The sequence below is a fragment of the Streptopelia decaocto genome (assembly GCF_964273445.1).
Source record: "Streptopelia decaocto genome assembly, chromosome: 7".
Lineage (NCBI taxonomy): Eukaryota > Metazoa > Chordata > Aves > Columbiformes > Columbidae > Streptopelia > Streptopelia decaocto.
Genome location: NC_138661.1, coordinates 2,371,017 through 2,396,510, shown reverse-complemented (window position 1 = coordinate 2,396,510; position 25,494 = coordinate 2,371,017). Strand labels below are relative to the sequence as shown.

The 25,494-nt window shown below is 45.0% G+C and overlaps 2 protein-coding genes across 2 annotated transcripts in view; one reads left to right on the top strand and one right to left on the bottom strand.

Annotated features, from left to right (window-relative positions):
- KLHDC1 (kelch domain containing 1) overlaps positions 1–1,717 on the bottom strand; it is a 31,575-nt gene extending 29,858 nt beyond the window's left edge. Inside the window, exon 1 of the mRNA XM_082057752.1 lies at positions 1,577–1,717. The gene's annotated coding sequence lies outside the window, so the exon portion shown is untranslated. The remainder of the gene's footprint in view (positions 1–1,576) is intronic.
- A 52-nt stretch (positions 1,718–1,769) lies between these two features.
- On the top strand, positions 1,770–24,183 carry POLE2 (DNA polymerase epsilon 2, accessory subunit). Its single transcript, XM_082057750.1, has 19 exons — positions 1,770–1,892; positions 4,308–4,408; positions 5,919–5,994; positions 8,203–8,280; positions 9,062–9,155; positions 12,326–12,400; positions 13,267–13,350; positions 13,912–13,968; positions 14,321–14,369; positions 15,783–15,855; positions 16,439–16,611; positions 19,538–19,627; positions 19,815–19,869; positions 20,315–20,374; positions 20,455–20,532; positions 20,897–21,005; positions 22,716–22,892; positions 23,014–23,081; positions 23,685–24,183. Exons 1-19 carry the CDS (start codon positions 1,825–1,827, stop codon positions 23,701–23,703), a joined length of 1,584 nt encoding a protein of 527 aa, XP_081913876.1. The 5' UTR covers positions 1,770–1,824; the 3' UTR covers positions 23,704–24,183.
- Positions 24,184–25,494: the final 1,311 nt, after the last annotated feature.

Below are 25,494 nucleotides of genomic sequence, written 5' to 3'. Positions count from 1 at the left end.
GTAGCTGAGATGTCCACCAAAGCCATGGCAGACGATGGGGACGAAGAGCTGGGCACAGCTTCCAGAGCCCAAAACAGATGGTTCAGTGGAACAGAAAGTCTACAGCTCATGCTGGAACACTTTTATATCTCTGGTGGGAGGCTCCAGGCAACCTAACAGAGCCTCAAATACAGCAGGATGCTGTAGGAGTATGCTTTAGATTCCCATTTTGGTCAGATCTTAAGTTTCTTTTTAGATGAGAGGTACATTTCTTCTCCAGGTGTTCCTTCCTTCTTCGTGGGAGACATGCGCTCAATGTCAAATTCAGATTTTCTTGAAAGGAGAATAAACAATAATCTTAGCAAATAAACTTACGTAAGGATTTGGTTCATAATTTGCACCTAGCTGCATGCCTGAAATGAAAAATAGATCACATTTCCTGCCAAAATAGCTGAGACCTGTCAGATGGCAGCTTTTCATCTAAAGAGAGTAGATGCAGCTTCACCCATGAACTCGCTCCCAGTTGAGGAGGAGTGATTATAAATTATGCAGTTGCGAATGGACTATAGAAAACAGGCTGATATTTTTTATCCATCTTTATATCCTTGCAGTCTTTTGATCCAGGAATGTTCTTTCAGAGTTGCTTTGTGAGCCTTCTGTGGAATAAAGCTGCATTTTGAGAGATGGAGCTGAGTGCTCAAATGCAACATCACGGCATTTTTCATCTGGAGAGAAGGCAGCAGCCCCACGAGACTGGAACCGTATGAGGTGCAGCATATTTATTTATTGTGCTTTATATTGGGATGTGATATGTCACAACAAAATGCTCAGGGCCAAAGGAAAAATCACGTACAACAGTGGTTCCCTGGATTTGTATAAAAACAGCCATGGAGACCATCATAAGCTTGTTGGAAGGGATCTGCATCTGGCAGTGCTGGGACAGGAGTAGATGAACTGAAGAACTAAGAGTTTACCAGGCACTAAACTAAGAGTTTTCTATCCACTAAAGTAAGAGTTTACCAGGCAATAAACTCAGGCAACTAAGAGCTGTCCTGGGAAACTGGGCACCCAGGTAGGCCAGTCACTGTCAGTGTAAGAGCATAAGGGCTCAGGGTCCCAGTGCACCCGTCCAGCTAGAAAAGAGTCCTACAAAGCGGTGGTTAAAGCCAGGGCAGAGTTATAAAAGATATTATACAACCAAGCAACCAACTGCAAAACTACGGCAGGCTGCTAACAGCCCGATCCAGGGCTGGTGAACCTTGGGAGAGAGATCAATGAGTGAGAAGAAATAAAGAATGGGAGAGCAGTGTCCTGTGGCATCCAACAGACTAAAGGTGTCACTGGGTGACAACAAGGCTCAGTCACAGGGGTACCAGCGAGACCAGTTCACAGCTGATGATGTTTGATGGATGTTTTATGGCAGGTAAAACTGGAGCTGGAGAGACTCTGGACTATGAGAGATGCAGTGGAACCTTCACAAGGGTAGAAAGGGGGCAGAAGTATCGGGAACTACATTGCGTGTAAGGTGACAAAATCATACCCTGGTAATTCTGCTGGATATCTCAGCAGCAAGAGTATTTGGTGTCCTTAGCATTACCTTTTTTCTTGTGAAATTCACGGAAAAACTGCGCCTTGGCTGTGGTGTCAGCAGGTCACAAAGTGGTGCCGTTCCCGGTGGGTGATGCTGCAGCCGTCGCTTCCTCCAGAGGCCGAGCCGAGGGGCACCTCAGCCCCGCCGTTCTCCTCACGGAGCCCCGAGGGGCGCGGCGGGGCCGACCCGGAGCCTCCGCCCTCCCCGGGGCCGGACGGGGGCGGTGCGGAGCCGTTTGGCGCCAACCGCCCGTCATGGAGCCGGAGCGGCTGCGGCGCCGCCTGAGCTCCGCGTTCCGGCTGCGCGGGCTCCAGCTCAGGGCGTGAGTACCGGGGGTGGCGGCGGGACACGCTGCCCGGGCCGGGACACGCTGCCCGGGGCGGGTCCCCGCTCCGCCCGCGGTGGGGGGCTGCTCACATCCCCAGCCCATCTCCTGCTCTCGGGGTCTCGCCGTGTGGGGGTTGGTCGGGGACAGGTCCGCACCCCCGCGTCGCCCCCTCGGGGATGCGGTGATTTCTTTCCCGCACGCTCAGGCGCTTGGAGTCTCCAAACCCCTGTTGATTTGTCTGTCCTGCTGCTGTGGGCCTCTGACATCCATCTCCACCCCTGCAGCACCTGCCGTGGGTTTAGGCAGCACCAAAACCTGCCCCGATCTCCCTTTGGCCCCCTCCTGATGCTGGATGTTTTGCCTTTTTTTCAATCTGCCACTGTCCTTTTACAACTCTGGGACCTCTTTCCCAAGTTGCACTTTCCCGCTCTGTGTTCGGCATCTCTTAGTAGGGGAAGAAGTGGTATTTCCAGAGGTAGATAATAATGTGTGTTGGTTAGAAATTGCAAAGGCAAAGAGAAGTGATTTTGCTTGCTGTGGAAGGTGTCATGATTTATAAGAGTGCCTGGGGCTCTGTTGCTCTTATTTTTCCTTTCCAGATCATGCGTTAATATTAGTTCCATTTTGTCCCTGGCATGGATGGGATGTGATTATTTTGGATGTGATTATTTTGGACAACATCCTGGCAATTTCATTAGTGAGGAGGCAAGTTCAGAGCTCTTGACTCCCACAGTTAAATGAACCGAGACATTCGGTAACCAAAATGCCAGTTTGGATTGGCTGACAGATGACACTAAGAAGAAAATAGTCATCTTTAACTGCGAGACTGTAGTCTAAGGATGAGGAAAGAAGCATATTTCTAATTCTTGTGTTATTTAGAATTTAAATAATTCCAGTCTCAGAGATACTGATGAACTGGAGCGGGCGATGCGGGGGCTGTAGAGGTGGATGTGGCTGGAGCTGGTGGTGTGTGAGGGAAGCAGAGGAGCTGGGTGTGCTCAGCCTGCAGAAAAGAGAGTGAAGATGATCCAACTGTCTAATGAGGACTTACTGAGAAGGAGCCAGAGCACAGAAGGAATGCCCCTTGTCCAGTTCTACTCCCCTCGGTTCAAGAGACATTAAAAAAATGCAGAGGGTCTAGAGGAGGAACACCGAGATAATCCAGCTCTGGAGCCTCAGCACAGGACACACATGGACCTGCTGGAGAGGGGCCAGAGGAGCCACAGAAAGGATCCGAGGCTGGAACAGCTCTGCTGGGAGGACAGGCTGAGAGAGTTGGGGTGTTCAGCTGGAGAAAAGAAGCTCCGGGGAGAACTTATTGCGGCCTCTCCATACTTAAAAGAGGCCGATAAAACAGATGGGGACAGACTTTTCAGCAGGGCCTGTTGTGATAGGACAAGGGGTGATGGGTTTAAACTAAAGGAGGGAGATTCAGGCTGGACATGAGGAAGAAATTGTTGCCCTGAGGGTGGTGAGAGCCTGGCCCAGGTTGGCCAGAGAGGTGGTGGCTGAACCATCCCTGGAGACATCCCAGGCCAGGCTGGACGGGGCTCTGAGCAACCTGAGCTGGTGAAGATGTCCCTGCTCATGGCAGGGGGGGCACTGGATGAGTTTTGAAGGTCCCTTCCAACCCAAACCGTCCTATGATTCTATGATTAGGGTGTTGGAGAACTTGATGTGGAAAAAACGTGAAGGATTTGGGTTTATTGAGCCTCAAGAAGGGAAGACTCAGGAGGATCTAATCCCAGCCTTCCTAAAAGGTGGTTATAACAAAGACAGAGGTACTTTGTTCTCAAGCGTGCACAGTGAGGTGGCAAGAGGCAATGCGCACAAGCTTAAAATAAAATCCATAAGAACAATTAAAGTTTGGAGTAGATTGACTAGAGAAGTGGTGGTATCTCCGTTACTGGAAATACTTGAGACTGGGCTCGATGAGGCTCTGGACAGTGTGATCTAAGGCCTTGCTTTCAGCAGAAAGTTGGATCAGATGGTCTCCAGAGGTCCCTTCCAACCTGGACTTTTCTACAATCCTATAGAACAATTGTTCACGAGGAGAGTAGTTAAGCACCAGATGTTGAGAATTTGACTGAACGGTGCTGTGAAAAATGTGACCAGCCAGAGCTCTTGGAGCAGAAAACTGGACCAGGAGACTTCATGGGTCCCTTCTGACATGAGTCTGTCTATGATTGTATGAAGATGATGTTCTCTGTATCTGCTTCTTATCCTCAGTGTTTTCAATCCTGATTTTTTTTTTTCTTTGACTTAAACTAGTGCATGACTAATAATTTCTACTTTTTAAATCACAAGCTGTTTAGTGATTATGGGCACATCTGCCAGAATTGGCATAGTTTGTATAAACTGTATTGAACATTAATTGCTTTTTGAGCTGATGTTCTTCATTGGAACTAGGGATGCTCTGAAGTATCTTACCGAAGCTTTTCAGTCCATCAGTGAAGCAGAACTTGATGACACAATTGAAAATGTCATCGATGCCGTTGAAAAACAGCCTTGTAAGTAATCAATTTATTTTTCCTAAGCTTGCTAAGTTTATCTTGTGCTTATAATGTTATTTAGACAGAGTTACTAGCAGCGTATACACTAAGCTATCATTCTAGTCTACTGGGTTGATCAAGATAAACGTACTTGTTGACATTTTGTTTTGTTAAATACTGAAGTTTGTACAAAAATTTGGCAGCCTGGTACCTCCTGATTGTTCTGAGGGTAGTGAAATTTTTCAATGCTGGTGAAATTTTTCAAAGCACCTAGCTGAGTTTGTATGAGCATCTTTGCATCTGAAACAATCCTTTAAAAGATGAAAATAAATGAGATAAATAATGATAAATTAATTCACTTGTTATTTAGTAGTCCAGGTCCAGAGAAGGGTTCAAATCCATATATAAATGTGATCTAAAATAAGCGCTAGGCCTTAGATGAGTTCAGGAAACCTTCCCAGCCTATCCTGTTTATATTGAATTAAATCAAGGGTGGGCACGTGCTCGCTTTGTCACTTTACTAGAGCACAGACTATGGAAGTTTTGGCTTTGTGTTCTTATTCTGGCTGCGGGATAACAGGTCACAGCTTATCAGCCAGGCAGGAAAAGCAGGTCCTGATGTACCGTAAAGCCTGATGGTTCAAATTAGTGCATCCACATTTTTGAACAAATCTGAATCAGTGCAGAAGCTCTAGGGCCAATGTAGCACATGCAGTCGGTGCACTCGCCCACACTGGTCTTTGTCCAGGGTGGAATTTTGTGCTGTAAATCCCATATTGTCCTGTTAACATCCATGAGTTGTTTGAGGTTTAGGGTAGAGATGCGATTCAGACCCTCTGGTCTCTCCTGTGGGTCCTGCTCGCACCCTTAGTGCCCCTTTTGCTCTGACTTAAGGAATTGTCATTTTAAGTCCCGTTTCCTGAACAGGGAACTCGAGGGCAGGATTTAACGTGCTGGTTTCTGTTCCAGGAGCTCAGCAGTTTGGCTTGGAAACGCTGACCAAGCCCTTTGTGAATCTGCATTCATCGGTCTTCCCTTTACATTCAGCAAAACATTAGCGTTTAGAAATATTATTTAAGTTAAACGATCAGTTTATATCCATGAAGACAACAATGTGCCTGTCTCCAAAATTATGTTGAACTGTTTGAATACTTATTTATGACAGCAATCTGTGTGATAATGTTCTGGAACAAAATTAACCTCCAAAATGTGAAAACTGAGATCTAACACATTTGTAGTATATTTGGCAGCTTTGCATAAACTAAAATTGTCTTGTTCTCCATGTTTAGGGAATTAATGGTGGGCACAGTATGTGTGTGGGTTATTTTTTTGCTGGAGATTTATCCTCCTGGTAAAAATATTAAGCAAACATTGTGTGTCATTAGCTCACTGAAAATATGCTTATTTGTGTAATATATTCCTCTGAGAAGACTGAACCATTTCTCATAAAATATTTGAGACCTCCTCGCTTTCTTCCTTCCCGCTTTCCATCGGCTGCAGTTTTAATACTTTGAAATTTTCTTTTCAGTGTCATCTGACATGATTGAACAATCCACAGTGGAAGCAGCGGTCCAGGAGTGTAGCCAGGCGGCAGATGAAACCATGTGCGGTGACATTATTGCTTTATTTGAGGTTTATGGGAGTTGGTGTTCATTCCCTTAATTCTTCCTGGGAAATAAATGTCAGGCATTTTCTGCAGCGCTACACATTATTCGTCAATGATTTGGATGAGGGAATAGAGTGACTGTCAGCAAGTTTGCTGATGACACTGAGCTGGGAGGAGTGGCTGACACTGGAAGCTGTGCTGCCATCAGAGACCTGGACAGGCTGGAGACTTGGCGGGGAAAAAATTAATGAAATATAACAAGGGCAAATGTAGAGTCTTGTATCTTGGCAGGAACAACCCCAGGTTCCAGTATAAGTTGGGGAATGACCTGTTGGAGAGCAGCGTAGGGGAAAGGGACCTGGGGGTCCTGGGGACAGCAGGGTGACCATGAGCCAGCACTGGGCCCTTGTGGCCAGGAAGCCAATGGTACCTGGGGTGGGTTAGAAGGGGGTGGTCAGTAGGTCAGAGAGGTTCTCCTGCCCCTCTGCTCTGCCCTGGGGAGACCACACCTGGAATCTTGTGTCCAGTTGTGGCCCCTCAGTTCCAGCAGGACAGGGAACTGCTGCAGAGAGTCCAGCGCAGCCACCAAGATGCTGCAGGGAGTGGAGCATCTCCCGTGTGAGGAAAGGCTGAGGGAGCTGGGGCTCTGGAGCTGGACAAGAGGACATTGAGGGGTGACTCATTCCTGGGATCAATATGGAAAGGGGGAGTGTCAGGAGGATGGAGCCAGGCTCTTCTTGGTGGCAACCGATGGTAGGACAAGGGGCAATGGGTTCAAACTGGAACACAAGAGGTTCCATTTAGATTTGAGGAGAAACTTGTTCCTGGTGAGGGTGGCAGAGCCTGGCCCAGGCTGCCCAGGGAGGTTGTGGAGTCTCCTTCTGTGCAGACATTCCAACCCGCCTGGACACCTTCCTGTGGAACCTCATCTGGGTGTTCCTGCTCCATGGGGGGATTGCACTGGATGAGCTTTCCAGGGCCCTTCCAACCCCTGACATTCTGGGATTCTGGGATTCTGTGCTTTTGTCTTGCTGCTGCTGTCTCTGAAGGCTGGTAATGTTCTTTCTTAGGAAAATTGTTCTCATGGATAGGCCTCCAGGGGATCCTAAATATAAGGCTGACATTCAGGAATTAAAATGCTATGGTTATGTGTTACATGTGATACAGGTTGAATATTAACCAGTAAAATAAACCAGTGCAGGGAGAACTTGTTAATTCTGTTAATTTCTTTATTTCCTTTTCTCTAGTTCAAAATTATCTAAGGTTTTATAAAATACTTATTTTCTGAAAGCACATGGAAAAGTTTTTCTCCATGGTGCTTGTTTCTGCTTTTTTGTGTAGCGGAACTGCGATTGATTTTCACTCTCAGATAACAAAATGAAGAGCAATTACTTGAGTTTCTGAGAACTTTACTTGTGATTGTGATGAATGCATTTCCTTTAGTGTTTACCTTGTGTATTGACATCGTAATGCAAAGAGAGAAAATAAATGGTTTGCTGGGCATGTCAATTAGATATGGTGATCCCACGGTTTCTCACTACAAAGGAAAGTTGTTTTATACTTTTCTCCTCCTCGTTGGAACCGTTATGATGCAGGTGGCTTGAGTGTGACTTTTCTTTGTGTTGCTTTATATACTTCATGTATTTTTCACTCCAGAAGTGAAATCTGTGTGCGCAGATTCTCAGCACAGAGTCTTCTTGAATTATGCTCCAGAAAGCTTGAAAGTTTGGTCTAAAATGCTCTGAAGCCCAAGACATCGGTGTCTAATCAGCAATGATGGTTGTCCTGTGCTTGTGAGCCCTAGTGAAGGTTCATGGGGTAATTTTGTCTACTGTGATGGATTTGATCCACTTGCACTAAGAGGGGAGTGAGAGGCATCAGATGAGAGAGCCAAACCAGGAAATTAAATTAAATTAAATTAAACCTATTCACATTAACCATGCAAAGGCTGTTGTGTTGTCAGAAAAGACAGCAGAGGATGGTAAGGGGAGAAGTATCCCTCTCTCATGTCTGAACAATCTTCTGAAGAGTGTTCTTTTTTGAAGTATTAATAGAAGATGTGGTAGTATCCAATAGGTAGAGTGTTGTGGGAGAAATGGTGATAACTCAGGGTGATAGTGAACAAAACAAACATAATTATATTCAACATGTTTTACTGTTTATTTCATCCGCTTCAGATAACATCGTACATATATTCTTATTTCAGAGAAAATGTTTTCAACATTATCGGAGCCTTCGATATTCCACGTTACGTTTATAATTCAGAAAGAAAGAAGTTTCTGCCGTAAGTCTTACATGTTTTAACTTTCAACCACTTCTTGTTGTAAGAAAAAAAGTCCTCTATTTCTATATAGTTAAAAGACTATTTTCTGGTCTTTCCCTCTTGGATCTGCTCAACTCGAGCTTGAGTGAGAAAGTGAGGCAATCGTATTCCTTAGTCTCTAAAGAGCCTGTCAGACTTTGTGATAAATGCTGGCTCATAAATCAGTGATCCATGGGGTGATGCTTAGTCTGGTAGGATGCAGCAGAAATGGGGACCTGTATCAGCAACTTCCCGAAGCTCTGGAGGGTTTCTAAGAGCTGCCAAAGCTAAAAAAGAAAAATTAGGAGCAACTGATGATCCCCCCAGGTTGGAGGATGGAAGAAGTAGTTGAAGGAATTGGTTGTAAATGCTTTGCTAGCTAAAGCTTTCACAGCAAGCAGCCCAGGCTGCTGAGCCAAGAGGAGCCCGTGCTTTTAGAAAGCTTGAACCCCATGAAGATGATCTGCTAACCAAGAGGAAGAAAATCCTCCTGTTCATGGCCACTTAAAACACATAACTGCTCTTGTAAAAACTGGTTTCAGCAGAATCCCGTTCGGGTGGAAGGATAAATCTAAAGGCTGTAAATCTAAATGGATGTAGCCTTCAAAATGCAGAAAGACAGGAGGAATCTTCTTCATTGAGTAAATGAATTGTGCAATAGTGGTTTAGCTTTTGCAGCCTCCTACAACTTTTAGATCAATACGTCGTTTTTTGTGTCTGGAATGTACCTTTTTTAATCCTGATTGTGTTCAACTTCTTGCAGTCTGTCCATGACCAACTTCCCTGTGCCCAATTTGTTTGGAACTGCCAGAGATAAAGCGGAGCTGTTCCGTGAACGCTACTCCATCTTGCAACAGGTCAGAAGAAGTTTTGCTTTGTTCGATAAAATACACAAACAAAATGCTGTTTTTTATGTTCTTGGGTGTGCAACTGTGCTGTGTGTTGAGGTGCTTTTGTGAGGTACGGTTGAAGTACAATCTGAATAAAAATGGGACCTGTACTAAGGTTTAGCAGCTTCTCTGTCACCACACAGCATGATGGGTTTGTGTGTTTCTGCATTTTAGCATCATGTTGTAAGAGGGGATTATGTATTTTTACGTGTGTCTTGCTCTTTTCCGTCCTATAGTCTGGCTCCACACTACGTTTGCTTAGTGTGTCATTGTATGTCATGCTTGTTGAGATAATGCAAACCCAAAGCCCCGGAAGCTCTTGTTCAAGCTCTCCTTGAAGCTTTGAAATTCGCTTTTGCTTTAGTTCATTTAATAATTTTCCAGTTTTCAAAACAGTGAGAGCCAGCCACCCCTTGTCATCTCTTGGTGACACACGTGTCTTGTATCACAGTATCACAGTATCACAGTATCACAGTATCACAGTATCACAGTATCACAGTATGTTTGGGATTGGAAGGGACCTCAAAAGATCATCCAGTCCAATCCCCCTGCTGGAGCAGGAACGCCCAGGTGAGGTCACACAGGAACATGTGCAGGCAGGTTGGAATGTCTGCAGAGAAGGAGACTCCACAACCTCCCTGGGCAGCCTGGGCCAGGCTCTGTCACCCTTACTGAGAAGAAGTTTTTTCTCAAATTTAAGTGGAACCTCTTGTGTTCCAGCTTGATCCCATTACCCCTTGTCCTATCATTGTTTGCCACCAAGAAGAGCCTGGCTCCATCCTCGTGACACTCACCCTTTATATATTTATAAACATTAATAAGGTCACCCCTCAGTCTCCTCTTCTCCAAACTAAAGAGCCCCAGCTCCCTCAGCCTTTCTTCATAAGGGAGATGCTCCACTCCCTTAATCATCTTGGTTGCCCTACGCTGGACCCTCTCCAGCAGCTCCCTGTCCTTCTGGAACTGAGGGGCCCAGAACTGGACACAATATTCCAGATGGGGTCTCACCAGGGTGGAGTAGAGGGGAAGGAGGACCTCTCTCGATCTACTGACCACCTTGTCTTCTGTTGGAAGCAGCTTCAGAACAGGGTTCCCCAACAGGACGTGCTCTGTGTTGCCAGCAGCTGTGGGTCGTGGCTCCGGGCCGGGCTGTGCTCACAGCTACAGGGACTCAGCCCCTCGGCTCTCGCCGTCCGATTGTCCCTCGGAACAGGCTCACAACCCTCTTCTTCCCATCCTTCCCCTTGCTTGATTATTTTGGTCCAGCCCCATGTCACCCCCAGCCTCTGTTGTGCATCCCGGCGGGAGCAGCGGTGGGACGGGGAGCCAGACAACTTGGTAGTTGTTTTTCAGGTGTCTGCACTACCTGCAGCGGCAGATCCACGGTGATACAGGGAATTAGCTAATTAACACTTAAAGGCTTAGAGAGCTAACCCTTAACATCACAATTGCCTTGCTTAGCTTTGTGTAACTTATTGTCTGAGAAACAGGAGTTCGCTGACGACTTCACAGGCCTTGCAAAGATAAAAAACCTTGGGTGCATCCTTGGGTGAACCAGATAACAGAAACTTGGGCACAGGACGGGAGATACGCCAATTCTAACCAACCCATCAGTTTGAGTCCCAGCCAATTCAGCACACCAGGCCAGATGTAAAAGTGTATAGCAAAGAAGACCCTGGTTCACAATCACTGTGCAGGGGCAACCAGGAGGGGCTGGACGTGGAGACTATGGAAATTATTTCCTAGAACTCATTATAATAAGAACCGCCTTCTCAGGGACAGGTTATGAATATGCACAGGCGTTCCTAGAACATTCATGAATATATAACACTTTACAGCATTTAACCAAGCTCACAGCTACTGGAAATTCGCACACGTCTTATGTGGAATTATTCCCCCGTGTGTCCAGTGCTGTAAATACGTATCTTCTTTACAATCTCATAGGTTTTAAGGTAATTTCTGCACCTCAATGGCACAGATCCCACGCGGTGCTGCAGGTTCTGTGCAGCCCTGAGGTGTGAGCGAAGCTTTTTGTCTGTGCCAATGTGATCCACTCGTCCTTTGGGCCGTGCGGTAGTTACACACACAGATAAGCAGCAACAACTCTCTGTCTGCCAGGGGCTTTGCTGCCCCTAGGAGCACGTGTGCTGCAATTTGGGAACATCTACCCTGCAAGAGCAGTTAACCATTAACGGAAGAAGCTTTAGTTGGTACAGTGACCAGGATTAGTGAAATCTGCTGGAACTGGCGCGCTCACACAAAACAGTTTCTGTGAACAGCAGCTGGAGTTGTCACAGAATCACAGTGGTTGGGTTGAAGGGACCTCTGGAGACCCCCCAGTCCAACCCCCCACTCACGCAGGGTCACAGAGCAGATCACACAGGTGGGTCCAGGCGGTTTGAATGTCTCAGAGAAGGAGACTCCACACCCGCTCTGGGCAGCCTGGGCCAGGCTCTGGCACCTCCCAGCAAACAAGTTTCTTCTCATGTTCAGATGGACCCTCCTGTGTTTCAGTCTGTGCCCGTTGCCCCTCACCCTGGCGCTGGGCACCACTGAACAGAGTCTGGTCCATCCTCTGACACCCACCCTGAGATACTGATCCCATTGATCAGATCCCTCTCAGCTTCTCTTCCCCAGCTGCACAGCCCAGCTCTCTGTCTTTCCTCATAAGAAGGCAAAATAAGTGCAAATTTCTCCAATGCATTTTCTTCACGCTCTCTGTGGTTTATGTGTTCATGTAGCTTACTCCTGTCATTAAAAAAAAAAAAAAGCTTACTTTTAATAGGCCCTGCCCTGAAGAAGAGCCTTCCCTTTTCCTCATAGTCAGCATTTAACACAGTTCACCTTTATTGCTCACTCACCGCTTCCTTCCAGGTTGTCAGAAATAACTTATTTTAGAAGCATTACAGATACTTTACTTTTTGGGCTTCGTTTTGTTGTCCAGTATTATTGAATATCTATTTCTGAGAAGCGAATTCTTGTCAAACGAACCGATTAAGCTTAACAAGTTAAACATTGCTGGATATTATAGACTAAGCGAACTTTAAAAAGTGCTTTCTTAGTGGTTGTCATGAACTGGCTTTTTGACAGTGCTTATTTATTTTTAAACTGAATTACTTCCATTTTGGTCTCTGCAGAGGACTCACAGACATGAGCTGTTCACTCCTCCCGCAGTCGTTTCTCACCCTAATGACAAGACGAGCAAATTCCAGGTAAAAACATCTGCTTTTACTTTGCTTGCAAAGGGAACTGTGCTTGTTTCACTCTTTAAAGGAGCAGGAGTTCTCCAGTGCCATCTTAACCTTACATCCCATATGGGTAGTCAATGGAAATGAGTTATTTTTGATCCTTTTTAGCTGTGTGTCAAAAATGCCGTTATTTGGCTCAGATCAGCAGGATGACCAAGTCACTCAAAAGCTGCTGCGAAGCACAAGAGAAACGTGTCTTCAACATCTGCTGTTCAGCTTATTACACTTTGCCTCCCTCTGCATGGGGATATTTTCCCTGCTTCTTTCTTTCTTAAGAAATTATTTGTTTCATAAGAAATCACTAAATTCACAAACCCACAACTGAATAAGCTCATAACTTTAGTGTCTTCTGTTCCCATCTCAACTTTCTCATGTTAAATACTCTCCCTATATTATGTAGTTATTATATATCGTTGAAAAAAGCGAAATACGTGTGTGTCGCTGGGTACCCAATAGCAGCTGTGTGGGTGCAGGCTGGTCCTGCTGAGGCTCCAATTACTACAATTGACATTCTTAGGCAAGAGCAGAAATTGCCGCTTGTTCTTTTCAGTTTTAATCCACTTGTAAGCAAAATAATCACAAGAAATATTTACTTGCTAAGCAGTTCTTGATGCTAGCGGCCATTATTGGAAATCTTTTCCTAAATTGTGCTGTTCAGAAATGTGTCCCTGATGTTCATAATGAGCCTGAATTCTCTCTATAGTTTGTTTGTGTATTTATGTAAACACAGGTGCTGTTGGTGCTTTGTCTTGGTTGCTGGAGAAGAGATTGATTTGATTTTTATTTGAGTTTGATTTAATTTTTATTTGAATTTTTGCCTTTGGTTACAGCTTAAAACAATAGAAACTCTATTGGGCAATACAGCTAAAGTGGGAGAAGTGATTGTGCTTGGGATGATAACCCAGCTCAAGGAGGTAAGTTGCTTTTTATTGTGGGTATCTGGGCCACTGTTCATTCTGTGTTATAATACATTAGAAAATGAGAGGGTTTAAATATCTCACTGCTTTCTCCTGCCACGTGAGTCAGAGGCAGAACCCACATCAATGTCAGAGGTGCAAGATCCGTTCCTTAAGAAGAGACTTTTCCATGAGCAGTTGATGCTGGTGTGTGAGGGAAAATGCCATTGTCTTCTCACTATGGAATTTTGTGGCACTTTATGTCAGCAATCAGAACCGCTGACGTTTTTTAGGCATTTCCCTTCTCGAAATGCTGATGCTTCTATTTGGACTTGCCGTGGATTTGGGCTGTGATTGCAGGGGAGGCTGCACCCGAAATCCAAACTGCAGCAGCTCCAAGAGAAGGCGCTGAGATACACCTACTATGAACTACAGAGTTTTCAGTTCTGCCAGTGTGTTCTAACCTTACAATGTTAATAACGGCTAAATGATTTCTAAGTGCGGACTGATAGATGCTTCTGCTTGAAGCATTTATGTGTTTGGGTGTATTTCGCTTTATTAATCAATCCTGTTTTTTAGGGGAAGTTTTTCCTAGAAGACCCTACAGGAGTCGTCCAGCTAGACCTTAGTAAAGCAATATCCTTTTTCCGTGATGAAGCAATTTCCTATGGACTTGGAGAATTTGAAATTGAATAAGAAGCCCATTCTGACCATTGAAAAATATGTATTGAGAACTGCAGCTCTTTTTCCTTCTTTTCAAATGGGTTGCTGCAGCTCAGTGCCCTTTCACCTTTAGGCCAAGGTCCGTGTTCCTGCTTGGAGAAGCAGATGTATCCCTGTTTGGGGGCTGTTTGCCTGGCTCTTAAGGCAGTCTCTGAATTTTCAGTAGTGTCCAAATGTATCATACCAGCTGCAAAGCAAACATGGGCTAAAGAACTAGTTTAAGAGCCCTAATCTAAGAAATATATATTTCTTAACCTTTCTGCACCAGTTCCACAGTGGTTTATACACTGAATCGTGCTTTGTTCTGGCAGAAGGTAAAGCAGACTATTTTTCTTACCTTGTAATAAATTATTCTGTTAATGGCTGTTGCTGCAGTTACATGTTGATGAGGTTTGAGCGTGAGCTGAGTTTGCGACTGAGATTTTTGGCCATAAACCTCCTGTGTTACGCCCTGGGGTCTGTAGGCAGAGAACAGCGCACAGCAAAACTTGCGATTTTTAGTGGTGTCGGTGGGACGTGAGTATCTGCAGCAGCTTTGAGGACTGGCCTTAGTCAGCCTGGCTCCAACGCACACGAGGAGACGTGACTAGATTAGGAAGACAGACTAGAGCAGCCCAACAGGATGATTTCACAGGCTGAAAATGCTGCTTTCTGTTGGCAAAGCTTTGGTCCTTCAGAGGCTTTGGTGAGTCTTCTCATTAAGACGATGGAAGGGCTTGTTTTAGCACAACATGGACGTGTTTTAGCGAAATGACGGGCGTTTCAGTTTGTAGGTTATTACTCTGTGCAAAATACACTATCCCAGTCTATTTTCTTATAATGTATTCTAGGTCTAAAATTTGTAAGATAAACTAACAGAAGTCAAGATCAAGAATCACAAGTATCACAGAGCTGTCGAATCACTTTGGTCAGAAAAGACCTTTAAGACCATCAACCCCAACCATTAACAATGTTGATATCCAGCTGCTTGAAGGGTGATGCCTGATCTCAACAGAAAATGGGGCTTTTGTCTGGAAAGCTTTTAATAACGTTCCACACAAAATTTAGGTTCGATGCTGGCACGTCCCCTTCGTATGAAATTTTAGAGCCTCTATTATGCAGAATATTTAAACTGCTTTTAACTTCATGATGCCAAGGAGCACGTCTATTCATTAATGTGAGCTTCAGCGCAGGTGAAACTATGACATTTGTCCACATTCAAGTTGGAATCAAAGAAATAAGTACAAGAAAGGAGATGAACAGGGACTTTATGCTGACAGGATCCAGGGTTTAAGCTGGGGGGTTGATTTTTTGCGCTGCTCTTCTGTTATTCTGAATACAGTGTAGTGAAAAAAAATCTATGAAACTGAGTCCACGGGGCACGGAAGGGACTCAGTTTTATCACTAAAAGTGATTCATTTCAGCTGCAGCGTCTCCAGAAAAGGTGCAGTTTGATGGACACTTCTAGGGCAGGGTGGCAAAAATCGTTCCTGTTCACCTACATTCTTATTGGGTTGAGAAGGTTCTTTATGTGGCTGTGCAGCACATCTATTCAAAGAAGTGACCAAGGTAAAAAAACAACAGTTGTTTTGTCGCTCAGCCTGTTTTTCAGCCATAGATCTCTGGTTTGGTTCGGCGCTGTCGCAAGGAGGGATGGATGGACCGGCTGCCAACCGCCTGACTAACGTCTGGGATGTGATGTTGCTAGAAATAACAAAAGGTTATTCTGTTGTTTAAAAATCCCTCAGGTTGGTACGAAGATGAAGTTTTTCATGTGAACGCTTTTGGATTTCCGCCTACTGAGCCTTCTGCCACCACGAGGTATAAAACTGGCTTTCCGCAGCCTCGGTCTGTGCTTTGTTGTGCATTTCTAAGTAAGCACGTTATTATTTTATCATTTCTGTGACATTAAAGCATGCTGTTCTTCCCCCTCTCCAAATGCTTCAAAATAAATACAGTTCTAAGGAAGCAATTCTGGGCCTTGCTGGTCGCCTTGGACCAGGACTAAAGCTTGTAGCATCAGCAGGAAAACCCTTCCAAAGGCCCTTGAGTTCTGCATGGTGATAACAATTGAGATCTAAACCCTTCTCAATTGCAAAACCAGATAACTTCTACATGGGAATAAGAAATTCCTTGTTGCTCTAAGCATGGATTTGGGAAAGAACCCGGGATAAATGTTACCCTGAGACGAGCTGTTAAATTAGGGAAAGGCAGCACCCCTGCTTTATATCTGAGTGACTGCTGTTTATTTGTTTCTCCGTGAAGTTCCAGATGATTATTGATACCATCTGAGCCACTTATCATAATAAAAATAATAATTAAAATGGCTCTAAGTGAGTCATAATCAAAACTACTAACGATTCAGGAAGGAAACAGAACTAACGTGAGTATTTTACTGATGTAGAGCCTTCTATGGGAATGTGAACTTCTTTGGAGGGCCCTCTTCAGCTTCGGTGAAGGCTTCTGCAAAACTGAAGCAGCTGGAGGATGAAAATGAAGATGCCATGTTTGTGTTTCTTTCTGACATCTGGCTGGACCAAGCAGAAGTACTGGAAAAGCTGCACACGATGTTTTCAGGTAGGTCAGACCCGCTTTGACTCCGAGCCTTGGGCTTTGAGGGTTTTTTCCCATTTTTCTTAGTGCTTCGCAGCGCTGATGGGTGGAACAAGGCAGCGTGATGGCTGCGTGGACTCCGAGGACACCGTGGTGGGATAATTTCCTGCAGAAAACTCATGGCCTTTGTTGGAGAATGGGTTTTATGCTGGTTTAGCTCTGTGAATTCCTCGTGGTGGACTGTGAACTGGCTGAAGGGAAGAAGCCAGAGAGTCGTGGTCAATGGGGCAGAGTCCAGCTGAGGCCTGTATCCAGTGCAGTGCCTCAGGGGGCAGTGCTGGGGCCGGTGTTATTCGATATATTCATCAATGATTTGGACGAGGGAATAGAGTGACTGTCAGCAAGTTTGCTGATGACACCGAGCTGGGAGGAGTGGCTGACACTGGAAGCTGTGCTGCCATCAGAGACCTGGACAGGCTGGAGAGCTGGCGGGGAAAAAATTAATGAACTATAACAAGGGCAAATGTAGAGTCTTGAATCTGGGCAGGAACAACCCCAGGTTCCAGTATAAGTTGGGGAATGACCTATTAGAGAGCAGCGTAGGGGAAAGGGACCTGGGGGTCCTGGGGACAGCAGGGTGACCATGAGCCAGCACTGGGCCCTTGTGGCCAGGAAGCCAATGGTACCTGGGGTGGGTTAGAAGGGGGTGGTCAGTAGGTCAGAGAGGTTCTCCTGCCCCTCTGCTCTGCCCTGGGGAGACCACACCTGGAATCTTGTGTCCAGTTGTGGCCCCTCAGTTCCAGCAGGACAGGGAACTGCTGGAGAGGGTCCAGCGCAGCCACGGAGATGCTGCAGGGAGTGGAGCATCTCCCGTGTGAGGAAAGGCTGAGGGAGCTGGGGCTCTGGAGCTGGACAAGAGGAGACTGAGGGGGGACTCATTCATGGGGATCAATATGGAAAGGGGGAGTGTCAGGAGGATGGAGCCAGGCTCTTCTGGGTGACACCCGATGGTAGGACAAGGGGCAATGGGTTCAAACTGGAACACAGGAGATTCCACTTAAATTCGAGAAGAAACTTGTTCCTGGTGAGGGTGGCAGAGCCTGGCCCAGGCTGCCCAGGGGGTTGTGGAGTCTCCTTCTGTGCAGACATTCCAACCCGCCTGGACACCTTCCTGTGTAACCTCACCTGGGTGTTCCTGCTCCATGGGGGGATTGCACTGGATGAGCTTTGAGGTCCCTTTCAATCCTTGACATTCTGGTGCGGTCACCCTGTCCAGGGACGCTGGCTGGTGAACAGCTGACAGGAATACAGTGGGTTTTGTGCCTTGTTTCAAAACTATTCCTTTAAATGAAAAAAGCAACAACTTTCAAGAGTCCTGTTGTGACTGGATTGTGCATTTTTGATGAGTTTCCATTTTGAGAGAGCTAGAATAAACCCACCTGCTGCATTTTTGGTAGCATCCCGCCGATCCCAAGCCCAGAGTGAATTCTCACTCTAATCTTAGTAACAGCTATTTGCATTTCATGGTTGCTATTGTATTTCTTTTGGATCTTCCTCTAGCAGTTTAAAAAATTGGATTGTATTATATTTTTGCAAGCTGACGCTTCCTTTTCATAAATCACTTAGTACTAATATTGTTTTGGACAGCAGCCATTCTGTGCGCCGTGACAAGAGTTTCCCTTGCTTGTCAAAACTCTTCCTAGGCTTAGTCTATAAAACCTTCTCACTTCATTGGAGATCAGCCATCCCTCAAATGCTTTCTTGTTCTAACAGTGAAAGAATGCCAGTTATTCTTAAAATATGAACTGTTCTTCCATGCATTATTACATGAATAATGTTGACAACATTTGGAGAGCAAGTATCTGCAATATATGTGAATTGTTGGTTTCTATTCCAGAGCAGTTTTGGAACAGCTCGTCCTGTCTGTCTCAGGTAGAATGGAAGTGCGAGAGCGGTGGCTGCTTTAAGAATTAAATGTAAAAGTTGAGTGGGAAACTGCTACTCACTTAAAGAAAATTGGCCACAAATTAGCACCCTTGTGCAGAAGTTACGAAACTGGTTCGTTATCTCGATCCAAGTTGGCGAGATCCTTGAAGCAAACAGAGCTCAGCCTGAGATTGCGTGTGCTGATTAATAAAGGGACTTTGGTCAGTGAGGTTAATAAACCGAACTCAGCTGGCAAAGACCGATTATTTTGAGACTGTTTTTTAATAGGCAAGTGATGAGCTTCATAATTATAGACTAAAAATAATAGTGGAATAGCAAGGAAAAATAAAACCACATTGATGAGCCATTTCTCTGGTATAAACAATTCAGTCCTGTTTACCAAGTGGATTGAAAAATAGCGAAGTGAATCCAAGTCTGGTGCTGCACGGTAGGAAAATGGAGAGTGGCCTCAAAAGCCTGAGCAGATGTTTTTATTTGCCTCTTAGGGATGGGAATCGGTTTTGGTTTTCCACTCTTTGCTATAGAGCACATGCTTCTGGGTGATTCATGATATTGTGAGGACTCATCAGATCCTTAAAATGCCCAGGAAATTCCAGTTACTGTTGCCAAAAAGTGAATTAAAATGAAAGTGTGAATTAAATGAAAGAGTTTAATAGTAATCCATTACTACCTACTCCCTATTTTTCTCTCTAAGGAAAGAGCGCATTTTTAAATGGTATTATTTATTCTAATTGTATTTTGTGTAATTACGTGACTGGGACAGTACTTAGTTGGATACACAGAAAAAATGTTGTTGGAACTGGGTGTGGAAATAAGTGACATTTGTACATCACCACCATCCTTTTTAAGCTAAAAAAAGCCTGTATCAAGCAAATAGTTCAGGTGTATTAATAGCAGCAGAGCTTGAAGTGCTGTTTCAGTTTTTGCCCTTCGTTTTATGGACAGGAGTGGGTGAATGGATGTTACACTCGATATATACTCACTGATACTCTTATTTTCCCAGGTTATTCCTCTGCACCTCCAACCTGCTTTTTCTTTTGTGGAAATTTTTCATCTGCACCGTATGGCAAAAATCAAATTCAGTCACTGAAAGGTAGGGAGGTGTTTGTATCGTTGGACATGTGCCCTAAATTAAAATGATGGCAAAACAAATCAAGAGGGCAGAAAAAAACCCCTTATTTTCTGTGACACATTTTAATGTATTGAAATATAGAGGTGATTCATATAATGTGTTTATTGTCTAAGCAGGTGTTGTATCATCATTTTTATTCTGACTCTAGGTTCTCTGAAGGCTCTTGCAGATGTTATCTGTGAACATCCCAGCATTCACAAAAGGTACCCAGGGAAACGTGTTCATTTTGTGAAACCTTCGCTTTAATTACTTTAACAAACTAACAGCTACTATATTTCCTTGTTACTGTGAGCCAGCTATGATCAGATAGCAAGCAAGGCCTGTGAGTTTGTTTTGGGAGCAGCGTAAGCTTTTGATTTTATCTAAAATACATCATGGAAGCTGCTGTTGAGTGAGCAAAGGTGAAACCGCCTCTCCGTGGAACATTTTCCACATGGATTAAACACGATGCCCCAAAAGTGCTATTTGGGGGAGCCCTTTCTTCCTGGGAATTCCTGTTAAATCAGGAGGGTTCTACCCAAGCATCGCTGCTCTATAAACTCATGTTGAAGTCTTGATGCTGCTATTGGCACCTACGGGCTACCCAGCCAATGTTTCCATACTCCTGGGATCCTTTTGTATAAAAGTGACGCGTTGAACTTTTTACAGCAGCCGATTTGTGTTTGTTCCCGGCCCTGAAGACCCTGGTCCTGGTTCTATTTTACCCAGGTCAGTTTGCTTCACTTTCTCAAGTTTTGGAACTTTGAGTTAAGATGCTCTGTTGATACATCTATTGCTATTTATTTTAGGCCTCCCCTGGCTGACAATATTACTGAGGAATTCAGACAGCTGGTGCCATTTTCAGTTTTCACCACAAATCCTTGCCGGTAACAGTACAACTTCAAGACATTTTCAAAAATGTAAAAGTTTGGTAAAATTCGTCTTGAATTTTTCAAATTATTAGATTTCCTCACTCACATTAATTGTAACTTGTTTTAAATACATCAAGATGTAAATAAATTAGTGACGAAAGGAAGTATTGCTAAAAGTTTGATCGGGAGTATAAGAATCCTGCTCAAAAGCATCATGTTTTTTCTGAATCTGGAGACAATTATGGGACGATGGGAAAGTATTATTTTAACGGAAATGTGCTTTTTCATTTTGCCATATTAGAGCTCATCTTTCTAATGCAGCTCCCTCTCTTTTAGTTTCATCTCAATTAATTGAACCTCATTAACGTTTCCCACTTAGGATTCAATATTGCACCCAAGAAATAATCATCTTTCGGGAAGACTTGGTGAACAAAATGTGCAGAAACTGCGTCCGCTTCCCCAGCAGCAACATGGACATTCCCAACCACGTGAGTCGTGCTTGGCGCTTCTTGCTGGGATCTGGTTCTTCATCAGCACGTCTGTTTTTAGGATGCTCTGCTCTGCATTCTCACGACACGTTGCTACAGTAACCAAGAGGGCTTGTAAGAAGGATCTATATGTTTAGGATTATTACCTTCATTTACATCTTGAGAGTCAAATAACTGAAGCTGTGATGCTGATGGATGGCACTGAGTCATTCTCAGTCCCACCACAGGTGCCCTTTAACGCAGAACTTCATAACGCCAGCGACGAACGTTGTACCAAGAAACACTGATTCCTAAAGGCAAAGCTTAATATAAATTACTTTTTAAAAAAAATATTTAATCTATTGACCAGTGACATCTGTGGTAAAGCAGCGTGTCGCTTTTCCAAAAGATCTGCTGCTCCTGCCTTCTCACTTCCAGTTTTAATCCTGCTTTTGATACATCGTCACAGCTCCCTGAGTGATGATTCCGGTTAACGAATGCACAGCAGGACTTGATGGGAGTTACTGATGTAATTGAACCAGAGTGATCCAGGCAGTACTGGCTCATTGCAGCGATGGATGGAGTCTGTGTCTGTTTATTTTATAGGGATTTTAAAAATGTGTTTGACTCAGAAGCTTCTTTTAGCTCTTTATTCCTTTGCTCCGTCACGACAGCGCTCGGTTCCTTTGTGAACATAGAGAGGCCGTTGCGGACACTGGTGCAGGTTGGCTTTGGGGTGGTTTGCACACATGTATGTGTGTACAGCAAGCTCTCACTCCCCTGTGCTCACACAGGGCTTGGAAAGGAAGGAATCATGAAGAACGTGTCGAATTGTGCATTACAACGCTTCCTGCACCTGAGAGTATTGGGTTGCTTTTGCATACTTTGCTTTTTATCCACCTGTCACTAGTTTTTTACTTCAGCCATCAGTGTAAAACGATGAATGAGAGAGGGGAATTTCTTTACTAACATTACATTGAATTAATAGTGGCTTCAGGCTTCATACAGTATTGTTGGAATAACGGGGCTGATGCTCGGTACGTCGTTTTCTTTCAACACCAGACCCTTTCACTAAGTCGCCGTAGTGATTTTGGCTCTTTGGGGAAAACGGAGCCTAATGGCAGCTCCATGATGGACCGGAGATAATAAAAACTTTTGTGCGGCTTAAGAAGAGAGTTTAGAAACTTAAATACCCTGCGGGGAATTTACCAGATGAAAAAGGAATTGAAAGGGGGTGTCTGGTGTCTGGAGGAGGGCAACTCATAGAACAGCCAAGGGCATCAAAATCATTTGGGAATCAAGTGATTTCCCCCGTTCAGGGAAAAGACCGTATTTAAGTGTGAATCTCGTGGTTATCTGGTGTTTCGAGGAAAGCCCTGAGGGGAAAAAACCCACAAAATAAAAGTTACGCTAGTGTTGGTACTTGCTGGGTTGGAGAAGAGCTCAGCAGATTCTCTCTGCTGGAGAATCTGATTAATGAAATAGTTTTGACATCTTCAAATATTGCCTGATATGCTTTAGAAAGGAATTTGTATATTAAAAAAACCCCGCAACACAACAAGCAAACCAGCAGCTGACTTGTAGGGGAGTTGCTGCTTTAGTCTAGAAATTGTTAATAATCAGAGGGAGATACGCAGAAGGTTCGAAGCTCCTTTATTAACATTTGCGTTGGCAGGAATGAGTTTGCCTTGCGAAAATGGTTCCAACGCGCTATTCGTGTTTATCTTGCAGTTCGTAAAGACGATCTTATCGCAAGCGCACCTGACGCCGCTGCCGCTGTACGTCAGCCCCGTGTACTGGGCCTACGACTATTCCCTGCGGGTCTACCCCGTGCCAGACCTGCTGGTCATCGCAGACAAATACGACCCCTTCACCGTCACCAACACCGACTGCCTGTGCATAAACCCTGTAAGATTTCCTCACGCTTGGTCAAAATAAGAAGGGGGTGCAGTCAGATCCGAGTGCGTCTCTTACTATTTCTAGGGTATTTTTACTTACACAAGCGTGGTATATACGTTTTTCTTTACAGGGTTCATTTCCAAGGAGTGGATTTTCATTCAAGGTATTTTACCCGTCCAACAAGACAGTTGAAGACAGGTAAATATTTCAGTTTTTCATTGAATAGGAAGTTTATTTGCTGCCTTTCTAAATATCAGGAGGAACACGAAAAATTGAGCGAAGGTTCTAGCAGTTTAACGTAACTTACACGTCATACTAAAGCCGTGTAAGAAATGCAAATGTCTAGAACTACAATAATAAATCTAGAAATTAGTCAAGAGCAATGATGACGAGCATGATCAAAAAGTAAAAGGAAAGATGGACTATACCACATGATTTTCAATAATTGAGACCCAGTTGGGAAACAGGTTTGTTTCTGGGGATGATGCTTGTTACAGAGATTAATTACACTTAGTAATAATTCATTTTGTGATCATTATCAAGCCCAAAAGCCGCTTTCCTGCTTTGATTTCATGTATTTTAAATCGGTGCTTATTCATCTCACCTGTGGTTGTCCAATGACTGGAAAAAACTGACAACAGATTGACCCATGTAACCTTTACTCGAGTATAGAAAATATACCATGAGATGCTTTAGTTCTTTAAATAGCTTCAAACATTATCAGGTCTTTCATAAATCAAGAAATAGAACGATGTGTTGTCTTTTAAAAAGCCAAATGTTGTTTTTGTTTGGTATTTTCAGCAAGCTTCAGGGGCTCTGAATTTCTGCGAGACTGCAAAACTGGAGCGAGCCTTTGTAAAGCCAACCATGGATCCATTTTATGATGTATTACTGTTTATAATAAATGTCAAAGCCAAAAATGGTGTATTTTGTATACAGACTTTTACGGGAAAGGTACTGTTGCTGGTTTAGATAACTAATGTAGAGTCACAATGAAGATTAATTGGCAAAGCATAATAAAAGAACACAACCGGAGGAACCAGATGTGTATATCAAACAGGAAATATCATTTAAAAAAGAGGTTAAAGACAGGGAGAAGTTTGTCTTTCACGGTGCTGATAGCCAGTAATCTATGGGAAATACTGGAAATGCGGGCTGGGGTTTTTGTTTTGGGCAGGAAAGGTTTAGAGGAGATTTGTTGGGGGTTCCTTACTGCGGGCGGTGTCACTTTGTGGATAGTGTTACACAATGAAATTAAGGAAAAATATGCTCTAGTCACTTGTGGGCACGGAGAGCAGGGGAGCAGACCGGTGGTACCCAAAGTGCCAGATCTGGTGTAGGATGGGGGATTCTCATTTTGGTTGTGTGTTTTGTTTTTGACAGCCCTACCTGTGGTGCCAGCACGGACACGACTGTGGCTCGGGGGTCAAGACAACAGTGGGTACGGGCTCAGGAGGAGCCATTGTGGGTGGACACTGGTACAAAAGGATCTAAACCCAAACCGCAGGAGTGTGCCAACACTTGAGAACGTGCTCCTGCCCTCAGCCACGAGGGGAGGGCCGTGCCAGCTCCCAGATGTTGCCGGGGGGACAGCGGGAGCCTGCAGAGGGGAGATGGTGGAGAACCGCTCCCCTGGGAGACAGAGGAGAGGGCTCAGAGACAGCGTGAAACGCTCAGTGAGGGCAGAACGGCGGGAACGCCAGGGGAGAGGACTGGGGACCTGAGGACACCACTGGGAGACTTACTGCCATATTGGTGTCTCCATAGCAACTGACCAGGGCAAGTACTATGCAATATATTCATCAATGACTTGGATGAGGGAATAGAGTGACTGTCAGCAAGTTTGCTGGTGAAACCGAGCTGGGAGGAGCGGCTGACACTGGAAGCTGTGCTGCCATCAGAGACCTGGACAGGCTGGAGGGCTGGGCGGGGAGAAATGTAATGAAATAGAACAAGGGCAAGTGTAGAGTCTTGAATCTGGGCAGGAACAACCCCGGGTTCCAGTATAAGTTGGGGAATGACCTGTTGGAGAGCAGCGTAGGGGAAAGGGACCTGGGGGTCCTGGGGCCAGCAGGGTGACCATGAGCCAGCACTGGGCCCTTGTGGCCAGGAAGCCAATGGTACCTGGGGTGGGTTAGAAGGGGGTGGTCAGTAGGTCAGAGAGGTTCTCCTGCCCCTCTGCTCTGCCCTGGGGAGACCACACCTGGAATCTTGTGTCCAGTTGTGGCCCCTCAGTTCCAGCAGGACAGGGAACTGCTGCAGAGAGTCCAGCGCAGCCACCGAGATGCTGCAGGGAGTGGAGCATCTCCCGTGTGAGGAAAGGCTGAGGGAGCTGGGGCTCTGGAGCTGGACAAGAGGAGACTGAAGGGGGACTCATTCCTGGGGATCAATATGGAAAGGGGGAGTGTCAGGAGGATGGAGCCAGGCTCTTCTGGGTGACAACCAGTGATAGGACAAGGGGTAATGGGTTCAAACTGGAACATAGGAGGTTCCACTTAAATTTGAGAAGAAACGTCTTCTCAGTGAGGGTAACAGAACGCTGGCCCAGGCTGCCCAGGGGGGTTGTGGAGTCTCCTTCTGTGCAGACATTCCAACCCGCCTGGACACCTTC